General features: G+C 37.8%; 1 protein-coding gene across 1 annotated transcript in view; it reads left to right on the top strand.

Moving 5' to 3' along the window:
- Positions 1-13,493, top strand: part of LOC139714244 (intraflagellar transport protein 140 homolog) — a gene marked incomplete at its 5' end in the record, with an annotated part of 43,238 nt that overhangs the window by 16,522 nt on the left and 13,223 nt on the right. Inside the window, 3 exons of the mRNA XM_071625959.1 lie at positions 7,005-7,192; positions 8,233-8,410; positions 8,865-8,948. Of these exons, the coding sequence (XP_071482060.1) occupies positions 7,005-7,192; positions 8,233-8,410; positions 8,865-8,948 (450 nt within the window). The remainder of the gene's footprint in view (positions 1-7,004; positions 7,193-8,232; positions 8,411-8,864; positions 8,949-13,493) is intronic.

Here is a 13,493-nt window from a genome sequence, read left to right as displayed (position 1 = left end):
TCATAAGGTCAAAGGTTAGGTGAAAATGTTGCAATATCACTTTTCTCGCAAATGATTCAATGTATCTTTTTGGAACTTGGTACATACGCATGTACTGACGGGCAGAGATTATCTAGGGAATTTAGGGGTCATGGGTCAATAGTCAGGGGGTCAAAGGTCAAGGTCAACTCCTCAAAATTTTACTATTTCCCTCATATACTGGTATATGCAGTGTTTGCATTATTAGTTTCAAAACTTAATACATGCATTACCTAATGGAGATTAATTTCCAGCCAGAAGGTCAAAGGTTAAGGGTCAAAGGCCAGGTTTCAATCCCCCCCCCCCCCCAAAAAAAAAAAAAAAAAAATCTATTTTGTACCGTCATTACACTCTTTCTTCATACCTTGGAAATTACTCAATGCATAAACTTATAAAAAGGTCCGTCAGAATTCAAGTAAAAATTCTCAATTCCCCAAATATGTGTACCTACACTCTTAGAAAATTATAGTAAACCCAGTTCAAGACATTTCTGACAAACCTGCCATTTCAATATTTTGCCAGTTATTTGAAACTGTCATGGATCACACATTGTGAAGACATTGTACTATACGCCTATTGGGAGAATCATGCATATTGGCGGTGGCATCAGTCGCCATAGCGACATTTCTAGTTTTGTTTTTGTTTCAGTTTGTTGTTTCTTTAGTGTCAAAGTATACCAATACCCTGAGTATAACATTTGCTGTAACTGTCGAATATACTTGAGACAGTCCCTCTGCAAAATTTCTAGTTGAATTTTTGTCATTTATTTATCGCGGTTTAAATGTCAGTGTATAAGTGTATAAAAACAACAATGACTTGAAACGGACTAGTTGATCACCTGATTCTTTCAATCAAATGATTGTGCTTTAGATATTTTCTGCCAAATACTACTTGAACGATAGTGATATGCAATGTGTGCGCGCTATAAGCTATTAAACCGATTGACATGGAATCCGATATTATTTGTAAAAACGTACGCGTAAAGCTAGAATGCGCACGCATCAGTACCAGCACTTATGGAGCAGAACTTAAACGTGCAGAGCACAAGTGTCAAAGTGTTATAGAGATCTGATCTGATTCAACGAAATATGTCTATTCTAGGGGCTGTCACAGGTGAATTATGGCTGTTTTTTTGTGAATTCTAGCTGTACACAAAATTGATTTCCAGTGTATTAGTACACTTAAAGTCTTGTGCCCTTGAGTCTGTGCCATGAAGACTCTTACCACAGCAACAAGGAGAACAGAATGTTTACAGCTGATCACATGTTGTCTTCCTGTTGCCATGGTAATAATTCTATCTACAGTTGTATGTATTATATATATATCTTCCACATAGCCCTTCATGATGATGCCACCTAGGAGCTATCCAGTAGATACAATATTTCTTGTGCCTATTTATATATCATTCCATTCGTTTGTAAGAACTAGGTATTTTCATTCATTTCATTGATTTTTTAAAAGTGATGTTTATACACCTCTACACCCAATGGCTTTTTCTCAATTTCAAAGGTTCAGTTCAAAAGATACCATTACAGGGAAGTTGTTTATTTTTTTTTTCTCAAGAAGTGGGCACAATACTGTCTTCCCTGTCACAGGAAGTATCAGGCCCAAATATATATGTAAAACCCTAACTATATTTTCAATAGATATTTGATTATTATTTTTTTTTTAATAAATGCAAATCTGCGTAACTAGTTATGGAGATTTGTAGAGTATGTTTGTATCACATTAGTTATATAAGCTAGGTGAGGCAGGGTAATAGTGTGTAATCATATGGTGACACAGACAAATCAGATTGTATGACATTTGACAATAATATGGCATGTTTGAATTTGTTACTGTTCAAATCGCACATGCAAGATTGGGGATGTAAAGGCGAAGCAAACATACACAGTAAGTACAGATATTCTCCCCACCTGTAGAGTTTTCCCAAAGTTTTGCAATTTGTCTCTGTGTTTTTGTGAAGACTTTGCCGATAAGCTCAGTCTTTCTAGAATTGGGACTGTCTGTAGGTGTGGAGTCTTGTCAAGATGTATTAACCAATGCTATTTGTTGAGAAAATACTATGTCTTGTTTTACTTGTCAATGGAAAGTTGCCCCTGAAATTGATGATAACTAATCACACCACTGACTGCTCAATGTTACTTTGATTGTCTCTCTCTCTCATCGCATCGTCCTTGTATCCTTCCACTCCTCTTCTTTCCCCATTCTATCTATCTCTATCTTTTCCTATTCTGTCTATCTCTTTCTATCTATCTTACTGCCCATGTCCACTAGCTCTCAAGCTAATAAATAGCTATGCATTATCTTTCACTCTTTTGATATCTAAGTCATTTAAGTACTGTATCAGCCATATGCTTAGTCTAATTTTTCCATTGCGAATCAGGACTTCACGATATTTTCATCAGTGCCTGACTTTGCGATCTTGATGATCAACCCCCTGTTTAGACGCAAGCCAGTTTATACCAAAACTTGATAAAGAAACAACGTATAAAGAATCATCATATAGCCGACAGACCGTTCAGACGCTAATTTCGACTGTTCTGGAAAACATTGTATAGATGTGCAGTTTCCCACTGCGCATGCTTTTATGGTCATGAGGGACAGCTGTGGGGTCGCCTTTCATGCACGCTCCCATTAAGCCCCGCCTAGTTATACTATTCTATGGTCACCATATGTTCAGACGCATAATGGACATGATGGAATGCTGATTCGTTATTGAGTTCTAGTTCGAAACGATGCTCTGACCATCGTTTCGTTATACGTCGTTTCGTTAGTCAGCGTTCAGACGTGTAAATTCATCGTATAGCTATACCGTTCTATTATAAATTTTTTGCGTCTGAACTTGACGCAAGACGTAGGGCTACTTCTGGTAAATTGTATCATGACTCAGCTTGTTCATGTACGGTGTAATGCATACCAGTACATGTACGTGTGTAATTTGCATAAATGTGGAGATCACCAGAGTTGATGAATTTGAGTATCGTTAAAGTCTTGGATAGCACCTGACTCGAGAAATTTGCAAATATAGAAGCCCCATGAAAAATATGGCATATACAGTAGTATCATACCTATCTCACTCTTTTGTTCTCTCTTATTTCCTTTCTTTGATCATAGAGTCTCCTCACTGCTAAAGTGCACACTTAACTCAAACAGTTTTTAATCCTCAATGTATTTGATGAAAAAAAAAGATGTTTTGTGAGTTCATTAAGATTGAAGTTTTCTAAAACATTGTGTATGTATGTATGTGTGTGTGTGTGTGTGTGCAAGTGTCTGTACGTGGATGTAGAAGTAAGTGTGTTTTTTGTGGCTTGTGTGCCTGAGTGCATTTGTGAATTAAAACATTAACCATTTCAGATATGCGCACTTCTAACTCTGTTATGTATTTGTGTCTGTAAACTGCCATTCTATGTAAAGTTCATGTGACTTATACAGATTAAATGGAAAGAAGTTTTGAGCTTTATCATCCTGTCTCAGATGGTCAAGGTTTTATCTGTCAATTAGTAAATGTGGTGCATCATCTCTTAAGTTGTATAAAGTTGAGGTCATAAAAGAAAGTAACATCCGTTGAAAGCTGATTTTGCAATATAACTTTTACAGTTTTCTGACTTTCAGTAATTTTTTAAAATTTCTCCTTTTTGTTGTGTTTTCCTGGCAATTAAGTAAGGCGAATTACATATTTAGATCAAAGTAAAGCTTAGCATCTAGAAAATTCATATCTGACAAAAACAAACAAACAAACAAACAACAAAAAATTAATTTTCCTGCATTTTAGTATGTGGCTCTTCTGTTGATGCAAGACTGATAATTTATTGGTTTTTTTGTTTTGTTTTGTTGTGATGCGTTTAATAGACAATATTATTTTCTTCCTTTTTTTAAATTCTTTTGTGATAAGTAGGCTTGACTTTGTAATTTCTTCTTTCATGGAATCATGAGTTGCATACACTTGGATGTGTAGTTTGAGAGGGAATATACTTGGTACCTTCAAGCTTACATCACCTTTTCCCTGTTTGTACTCATGCACCAAGACGAGTTTTTTGTCAAGTCCATCCTAACGTACGTCTTGTAGATTTTCAGAAAAGATGCCCTTTTTTGTTGTTGAATTAACAAAGCATCACGTCTGAATGTGTGCAGTATATGCCTGTAGCAGTGCCTCAGCAACTGTGTCGCCTGTTGTGCTTTACTGCTAGAACTGGGCTTAACTTTCAAATGTGAATATGACAATGAATCAGGTTTCTGTGTACAAGTACAGTACAATTCACATCTTTTCATCCTACCTGGTACTCACATCCATTGCTGCTTTTTCCCATCCTTCAAGCACACACACTTACCCATTGGATTTTGTTTGCCAGAAACTAGTGATATCTATATATTTATTTATGTGTCTATTTATTTATTTATTTTTTTTTAATTTTTTTTTTATTTTATTTATTTATTTATTTATTTATTTATTTGTTTATTTATTTATTTATTTATTTACTTGTTTATTTTTTGATCTTTCATTTCTACATTGCAAACTAGAGATGCTATAAATTTCTTCTGGCAGTCTGGATTATAGATACAATGGTCCATTCTTTCATCTGTCCTTTCATTAAGATCTATTGTATTTTTTGGGTTATTTTTTTTCAGCATACTATTAAGGCTTTTTGACCAAATGCCTTAATTGACATTATGCTAGTTATGACATGTACTGCACTAGAGCACATCATACATGTGTAGGTGCATAGCCAAACTATACATGTATGTACCAGATTGTGTGTGCTTCTATCTAGACGTACACATACATATAATCTTTTGTTTTGGGAAGTTGTTTGCTGTGAACTTAATTCACAGCACACAAATTAATTAATGCTAAACTTGTAAACCCCATGTCAAATTTCAGCCATGTATCAGGTATTCATGATTTTCATATTGTGAAATATTTTTGTTTCACGATGAGGTACATGTAAATGATGAGGTAGACGACTGACTATGTTCTTAATTTCTTCATTATTCGAGAGTGTTGCCTGTATTTCTTTTATGCTTTTTGCCAGTGTGCAGCCAATTTCAAAATGATGATTCGTGTGCTGAATTTACTGACCAGTCCCTTGCTCCTTATCTTTAGTTTGAATTTGAGACATCATTTAGGCCATCGTATGCCCTCTTCAATCGCTTCTGGGTAAGATGCAAGCTTGAGGTTGAGTGGCAGTGTTCCTTGGCAATCTGTGTGTTAAAGTGCTTTGCAATGCACACAGAACTTGTTGAGCATCTTTGCAGTTTGTTTCTGGTGTTCCTGTACACAATTTGAACAAACACACACAAGCACACATAAAGAGACCCCCCAAAAAATAATAATAATGATAATAATTATGATAGTCACAGATTCATATGGTGAAGAGGAGATCTATGAGATAATATGAGAAGAATGTGCAACTCGAAGATCACCAAAAACCTTAAGAAAACTGTACGTATGATGTCTGTGTGCCGTGATTGTTAAAAGAGTGATGTTTGTACAGAGTCTAAGGTTTTCTCGTACTTGAAAAATAAACAACACTACACAGCACATCAATTCAGAAGAGAACACAGAATATGATTATGTCCCATGGTTATCTCTTCATTCCATATTGACGTGATGACAGGCTGATATTCAAAGGATATCGTGAAACCGCCAGAATAGACATTGCACAAGTTTGCTTACGTTCATTCATCAGGTGACAGAGGGCAGTATTTTTTTTCTTGTGTAAGGAAAGTTGAGACCAGAAAATCTAATGGAACCTACTGCTAGCATTTGTTAAGAAAAAAAGAAAAAGAAAACAAAAAAATGTCATAGAAGATCAACATACTCAAATTAGTGATGAATTTTTGTTGGTGAAGGTATTGGAAAATTCAGTTTCACTTTTAGGCTTTGCTAGTTCTCACGAGGGGGATTATGCAAGGAAAACTGCATTACCATTTCAAAAGTCAACAGAATATTGAAAATATTTTCTTTAGAAAGTCAGACTGTTTTAACCATCAAATTATTGTTATTTATATTTCCTTTATTTCTTTCATTGTCATATTTGCTTATTGTGTCCATTATATTTTACCATGATTCAAAATTATTTGCTGCAAGGGTTTTTTTTCCTCTGAACAATGATACAACTTATTAAATTAAATCAAAGTTGTATGATATGTCACAAAACTTCAAGTGCACTGATTTTTGTATCCAAGTTACTGCTCTCAACATCTCTTTCATTTGTGTGAAGCTGCTGATCTATATTTCTGTGAACTTGTCTTTATCTACCACCTTTTCATGTTGATGTGGTTACGGCATGTCAGGCAAGTTATGATATCTTGTTTTGGAATATATCATAGACATACGGTAGTGGAATATCAAGGCTTGCAATAGATTTCGGTGAGCAGTGCCAAAGGAAAGACCAGTCTTCAGTCTTTGAAATTAATGCTAAAAGAGAAATACACAAAAAGACAGAGAGACACACACACACAAGAACTCATTTTCACTGGTCAACATTATGGCTTGAATACAGCATTGTTCAAGTTAGTGATGGACCAAAAAATGATTAAAAAAAAAAAAAATTTTTTTTGGTCATACTCAGTGATGTCATGCTGCTGCTTGGAAGGCAAGATGAATCACACAGTGTGAGACGGGAATTCACATCGAAGATATGTCACAAAATCTTTAGTTTTAAGTATTTGATTGAGATGATTTGTGTTTGTGATGAATATGTAACTCTTAAGGTCTGCTAGCACTTTCAAATTGGTTTTCATTGGAACATTTGTTTGTTGTTTTTTTAGGATGGGGGGGGGGTGGGAGTGAGGGTTGGCTTGTTACATCTTTATCGGTACAGTTTGACAAAATGATCATGTAATAATTTTTTGACTTCCAATCTCAAGACAATCATATTCAAGATTTCTGAAAAGGTCAAGGGTATGCTATATTTTTCATAACAGATCTGTGTATATCTGACACTTGTGCTGTGATTTTTTTTATTTTTTTTTCAAATCAGGCCGGAGAAAAGTTGGAGGATACCAGCACCGTACCATCCTCCTCCCTGGTTGCGAGGCAGGTGATGCGAAACTTTGCTGGCCTGGAAGACGGAGACAAGAATGCCCGGGATGCCATGATGAACTTCAGCTACTATCTCACCATCGGCAACATGGATGAGGCCTTTAAAGCTATCAAACTCATCAAGAGGTAAGAGCTTTTCCTCGAGATGGGTGGGTGGGGGAGGCTATTAAAATGAAACTTAATGAGAGACTTTAGGGAGAAACTTAGAGTTCGGTCTGTAGTCTGGACGTTAAGGAAGCCCAGATGAAGTGTGAAGGAAAAGGAAATAGCATGCACTTCATCAATGTGAGGATGCTAAGTGAAAAAACTTCAACGATGATTAAATGGCCCACAAAATACTGGAATATTGCAACACTGCACACTGGCACTGGTCCGATGGTCCACGACAAGTAAAAATCACTGTCGGACCATTAATTTTTTAATTTTTTTTTATTAATGAAGCAGTAAAAAATGACATATTGGGTACCTAATGGTCTGACAGACACGTCTGACTAATAGAAAAAATGTGACCCGCTACAACAAAAGGATCCTAAGGTCGCTGACGGGCAAGCCAAGCATGGCCCAGAAAAATGCTATTTTCAGGCCTTTCCTTTGATCATTTAGCTTTGAAATTTCGGCAGATGATAGAAGATACATTAGACTACAAAATTATGTACAAACAGAAATCCGAACGTTTTGACAGATTTTGGTGATCTGACTTCAAACTCGATTTGCTCGGCTCACCCGTCAGCGACTTTAGGATCCTTTTGTTGTAGCGGGTCACAAATGGTTAAGTGTGCAGCACGGAATATCGTAAGGAAAAAAGAAAGTCAATATTTCCTAGCTGTGCAGGAAATTAAAGAAACTAATGCAATAGAGATCTTGGACAAGACCTCATTCCATGTGTAGTGATAAGAGCTGTCATGCTTAAATAATTGAAATGTCATATCACGACACATTTCCATGTTTATACTCATCATGTCTATGCAGGTTTGTTTGTTTGTTTGTTTGTTTTTGCATGCTATCTTGAAAGGAAGAGCATTCTTAGGTACTCTCCCCAGAAAGGAGAGGGAAAAACTTGTAATGCCTTTAGTCTCTAGATTAGGGCAGTGTACAAGCTATCGCAAAAAAACAAATTTTCAAGATGGGCAATTTTATGGTATAATTTTTCTCTTTTATCTTTCCAGCGAGTCTGTGTGGGAAAACATGGCCAAGATGTGTGTGAAGACACGACGTCTGGACGTCGCCAAGGTGTGCCTGGGTAACATGGGCCACGCCCGTGGGGCGAGGGCGCTGCGCGAGGCGGAAAACGAGCCTGAGCTCGATGCGAGAGTGGCAATGTTGGCTGTCCAGCTGGGCTTACTGGTGAGTTGTCTTGAAGTTACCATGGCAACTTCTTTTGAAGTGCATGCATGCTCAATAAGATTAATGTGTAAACTGTTGTGTGCTGACGTATACCATGATGTCTTGTAAAAGTGTGTACAGTAATTAACAAGTCTACAATATTCATTGGCAAGGTCTTTCTGTGTAAAAACAAGTTTTAAAGAAGATCTGTGTTACGAGGGATATATACAACTGTAATGTGTTAGCAGCAACAAGATTGCCTAGCATAAAAACCTTAAATAAGGTTATAAGTCTATGACTAATATTCTACAACGTGGTTATATTATAAGTCTTCCAATGGTATGAACAAACACTATACAGCTGGCGTACAGATACGACACTATTTCTATAGTATGCAGAGTAGTATGATTTTGTTATTGGAAATCATAGAGTTATTGTAATTAAATGTATAATTTTATTACTTTGAATTTCACAGGAAGATGCTGAAAGGCTGTACAAGAACTGTGGCCGCTACGACCTCCTCAACAATTTTTACCAGGCCAGTGGACAGTGGGGAAAGGTATGTCTTAATCTACCGTTCTTTCCTGAGAGATGTCTGTGAATAAATCATGAAGACCTTCGTTGACATGTCTTCTGTAAACATTAATGGCATGTATCTACAACAAGAGTCTTAACAGCAGAAGAGGGGCTGCCGTACTCAATGGTCCATTCAGCATTGCTTCTTAAATAACTTACATGTAGTTCAGGAAGGTTACCCTTGTTTGCTAAATCTCTCAAAATCAAGTTTAAGTTCAGGTTCATTTATTTCATACTTGTTAAACACACACAATGTTACGACCAAAATCACTCTGAGAATGATCGCACAAAAGAAACAATCAACTGATGTTCAGGCGGTTTATTAACAGTGATATTGAGGGTACAGACTGGTAATCGGCGTCATATCAGTACAACAATGATCAATAGAAACAATTACAAATCGGTAATGGAATCACTTACATGCATCCAAACTATCACAAAGTCGCTACAGTTCCCTGGTAGTGTCCAGATACGATGTTCGATGCACAAATGAATGATCCGCGATGCACCGATGAATGATTCCTGCGACGTATTTAAAATCCAGAGGCACAGGTTACAATAGTCCGCGTTATAATTCCAGGGTACATAGATGTCCACAGTAGATCCACGGTATAATGTTCCCAGCGAAATGTGCAGAATTCAACGACCACGTCCAGTCGATGCGTTGAATAATGATTCACTTTATATTGTCCAGCTAGGAATCCAGCCCGTCACAGCTTTGCCGTAGCAATGTCCATTGACATAAAAACATGGAGTCCAATGAAGGCACATTAATTCTCTGCAGGCAAAATGTCTCCCAGGCCAAGTATCTCCACAAACATAACAGGTCAGCAGGTAACACAGGACTGACTATAACAAGTCGCTTCAGAGCCAGAAGTGACGTAACTCTCAGAGCAGAGGTGTTGGGTACTCTGCCTACTGCAGAATTTCTCTGGCTTATATACTATCCATTCACCCCCTTCTAGCACATTCTATAACTCTCTCCAACCTACTAGCTAGTCCAAGTTCCAGGAATCCTGGATGACTCACTGCCTATCTATGTACAAAACATCATTGCCAAAATTAACTACCAATCACATTGGGCTACAGGGACAGTGCCTCACTCAGCCAAACATGTAAGCACTTCCCAGAACATTCTGGAATGGGTGAAATCATTCTGGATTGAGTGAGCTATAATGTATTTCCTGTTACATGCATGTACTGTATATCTACAGTGTATACCACCTAGAAAATTCTCCACTGATCTGGTCAGCCTGTATGTACTATATCTATACCACATAGAATGTTCTCCATTAATCTGGTCAACCTGTGTACATACACATTAAAACAGCCAGGCATACAGTACATCATTCATGTACGTGTACATAACTACTAGTGTGTACATTTGTGACACCATCCCCCATGGGAAAAAGAAAGCCTTGCTGTAGCAAGGGTTTCTTTTACCTTCACAATTTCTCATTGTTATTTGCAACGAATGTGAGGTAAAGTCCAAGTCAAGCAACAATAATCACATACTATCACATGCCTTTTGGATAGCTGTATTAATTCCATGTTCTCTTTTCATGGATACTATTTACAATGATATTGCTTGGATTCTCGGAGCTTATATAATCATATCAAACTGTTTTGCACACATTAATGAATATGCTAAACATATACACTGGAAATAATATGCGGTGAAAACTTTTCACCTTTGATACTCTCTTCATGTTACACTCTTTTTGAATTCTTCCAAGAGAACAACCTCACGTAGGTTATCAAAATCCTGATCCACTTTCAGGGACCTGTACCACCTATCAAACATCATTTCTTTTTCACGAGCAAACTCAACATGTGTCTGGCCTGGTTTGCGGTACGAATTTCTGAACTTGTGTCTATATGCCTCTGGCACCAACTCATAAGCATTCAACACTGCTTTCTTGACTGTAGCATAGTCACGTGATTGCTCTTCAGAGAGAGATGAGTACACATCGGCTGCTTTGCCGACAAACACACTTTGAAGGAGCAAGGGCCAAAATTCCTGTGGCCAGTTCAAACTGTTAGCCACCTTCTCAAATGACACAAAATATGCATCAACTCTGCTTTCTTCAAACTTGGGCACCAATCGAATGTTCTTTGCCAAATCAAAATCAGAAGGAGCCCTTTCACGATTTCCAACAGCGTGTGCATGAGTCAATTCCATCTCACGCAATTTCATTTGCTGCTCCATTTCGAATTTCTTCATTTCCATTTCTCTTTGTTTTTCCCTTTCCTGCATTTCCATTTCCCTAGCCCTTTGCTCTCTTTCTGATCTCATCTTCTCTTTCTCTATTTCCAATCTAGCTAGCTCAAGCCGTGTTTGATCTGAAATGTGAGCTTGATCGGAAGTGTCAATTTCTTCTTTGAGCTCCATGTGACCAGCTACTAAGTCAAGAATCTCTGCCTTTCTAGCACCTTGTGGAACATCAACATTTAAATGCTGTGCAACAGCGGTCAAATCACATTTGCGTAACCTTTGCAAATCTTTGAGGGACAAATCTGTCCTCTGAACAAATGCCTGAACATCCATTGTACTGATTGACATTGTCACAATGTATTACACACAATACATGTATACAATTGAACAATCAACTCAACTGGTATTTTGTCTGTACCAATATTCTGGATTCCGGAACGTTCCAAATTCTAAGTTTTGGCTTAAATTCACTTCCCGGACAAGCCCCCAATTTTGTTACGACCAAAATCACTCTGAGAATGATCGCACAAAAGAAACAATCAACTGATGTTCAGGCGGTTTATTAACAGTGATATTGAGGGTACAGACTGGTAATCGGCGTCATATCAGTACAACAATGATCAATAGAAACAATTACAAATCGGTAATGGAATCACTTACATGCATCCAAACTATCACAAAGTCGCTACAGTTCCCTGGTAGTGTCCAGATACGATGTTCGATGCACAAATGAATGATCCGCGATGCACCGATGAATGATTCCTGCGACGTATTTAAAATCCAGAGGCACAGGTTACAATAGTCCGCGTTATAATTCCAGGGTACATAGATGTCCACAGTAGATCCACGGTATAATGTTCCCAGCGAAATGTGCAGAATTCAACGACCACGTCCAGTCGATGCGTTGAATAATGATTCACTTTATATTGTCCAGCTAGGAATCCAGCCCGTCACAGCTTTGCCGTAGCAATGTCCATTGACATAAAAACATGGAGTCCAATGAAGGCACATTAATTCTCTGCAGGCAAAATGTCTCCCAGGCCAAGTATCTCCACAAACATAACAGGTCAGCAGGTAACACAGGACTGACTATAACAAGTCGCTTCAGAGCCAGAAGTGACGTAACTCTCAGAGCAGAGGTGTTGGGTACTCTGCCTACTGCAGAATTTCTCTGGCTTATATACTATCCATTCACCCCCTTCTAGCACATTCTATAACTCTCTCCAACCTACTAGCTAGTCCAAGTTCCAGGAATCCTGGATGACTCACTGCCTATCTATGTACAAAACATCATTGCCAAAATTAACTACCAATCACATTGGGCTACAGGGACAGTGCCTCACTCAGCCAAACATGTAAGCACTTCCCAGAACATTCTGGAATGGGTGAAATCATTCTGGATTGAGTGAGCTATAATGTATTTCCTGTTACATGCATGTACTGTATATCTACAGTGTATACCACCTAGAAAATTCTCCACTGATCTGGTCAGCCTGTATGTGCTATATCTATACCACATAGAATGTTCTCCATTAATCTGGTCAACCTGTGTACATACACATTAAAACAGCCAGGCATACAGTACATCATTCATGTACGTGTACATAACTACTAGTGTGTACATTTGTGACACACAACAAACAGAAAACTGCTACAGAAGGGATCACTGATAAGGTACAAAGGAACATATTCAAAACTGTTGGGAGAAAATGGGATAATACCAAATGTTGGAGACAAGCAAAGGCCAAAGGCCTATCAATGTGTTATTTTAAATCTTTATCACAATTCATTGTACAAGTGGCAGATTGCATGAGGGTTTAACATGTAGGGCATCTTTTCGACTAACATGTATCAGTGTGTTTTATGGAGAGAATTGAAAGTGAATACAGTACTTAAATTTCCCTGTTACATATTTCTTTCATGGCCAAGATTGCTTCTAGCAGAGCTGCCAAGTCTCCCTGATTCTGCAGGAGTCTCCCTGAAAATGTCAAAATCTGTTCATGCCTGAATAAGAGAATATAAGAATCTTCCTGATTTGGGTATTATTTTCGCCCACTGAAGAGCATGTATGACACAAAGATATCTCTCTGATTTGCTGTGTGAAATCTCCTTGATTTGGATGTGGGAATGTTGGCAGACGTGTTCTAGTTGTCATGAAGGGAACAAGAGTACTTGTGATTTTAGAAGTTAGAATCAAGCAAGATCAACCGACTGCGGCGATGTGTATCCCTCAGGGACCATCATTCTATGCCACAATGAGTTCCTTTCTGTTCCAGTAGGCCACAGTTTTGTGTTCAGTAAGAACTTCCCTAA

The sequence above is a fragment of the Diadema antillarum genome, unplaced genomic scaffold (assembly GCF_040938485.1).
Source record: "Diadema antillarum isolate AM-2024a unplaced genomic scaffold, OU_Dant_1.0 seq00002201_RagTag, whole genome shotgun sequence".
Taxonomy (NCBI): domain Eukaryota; kingdom Metazoa; phylum Echinodermata; class Echinoidea; order Diadematoida; family Diadematidae; genus Diadema; species Diadema antillarum.
This window is presented reverse-complemented; position numbering and strand designations above follow the sequence as displayed.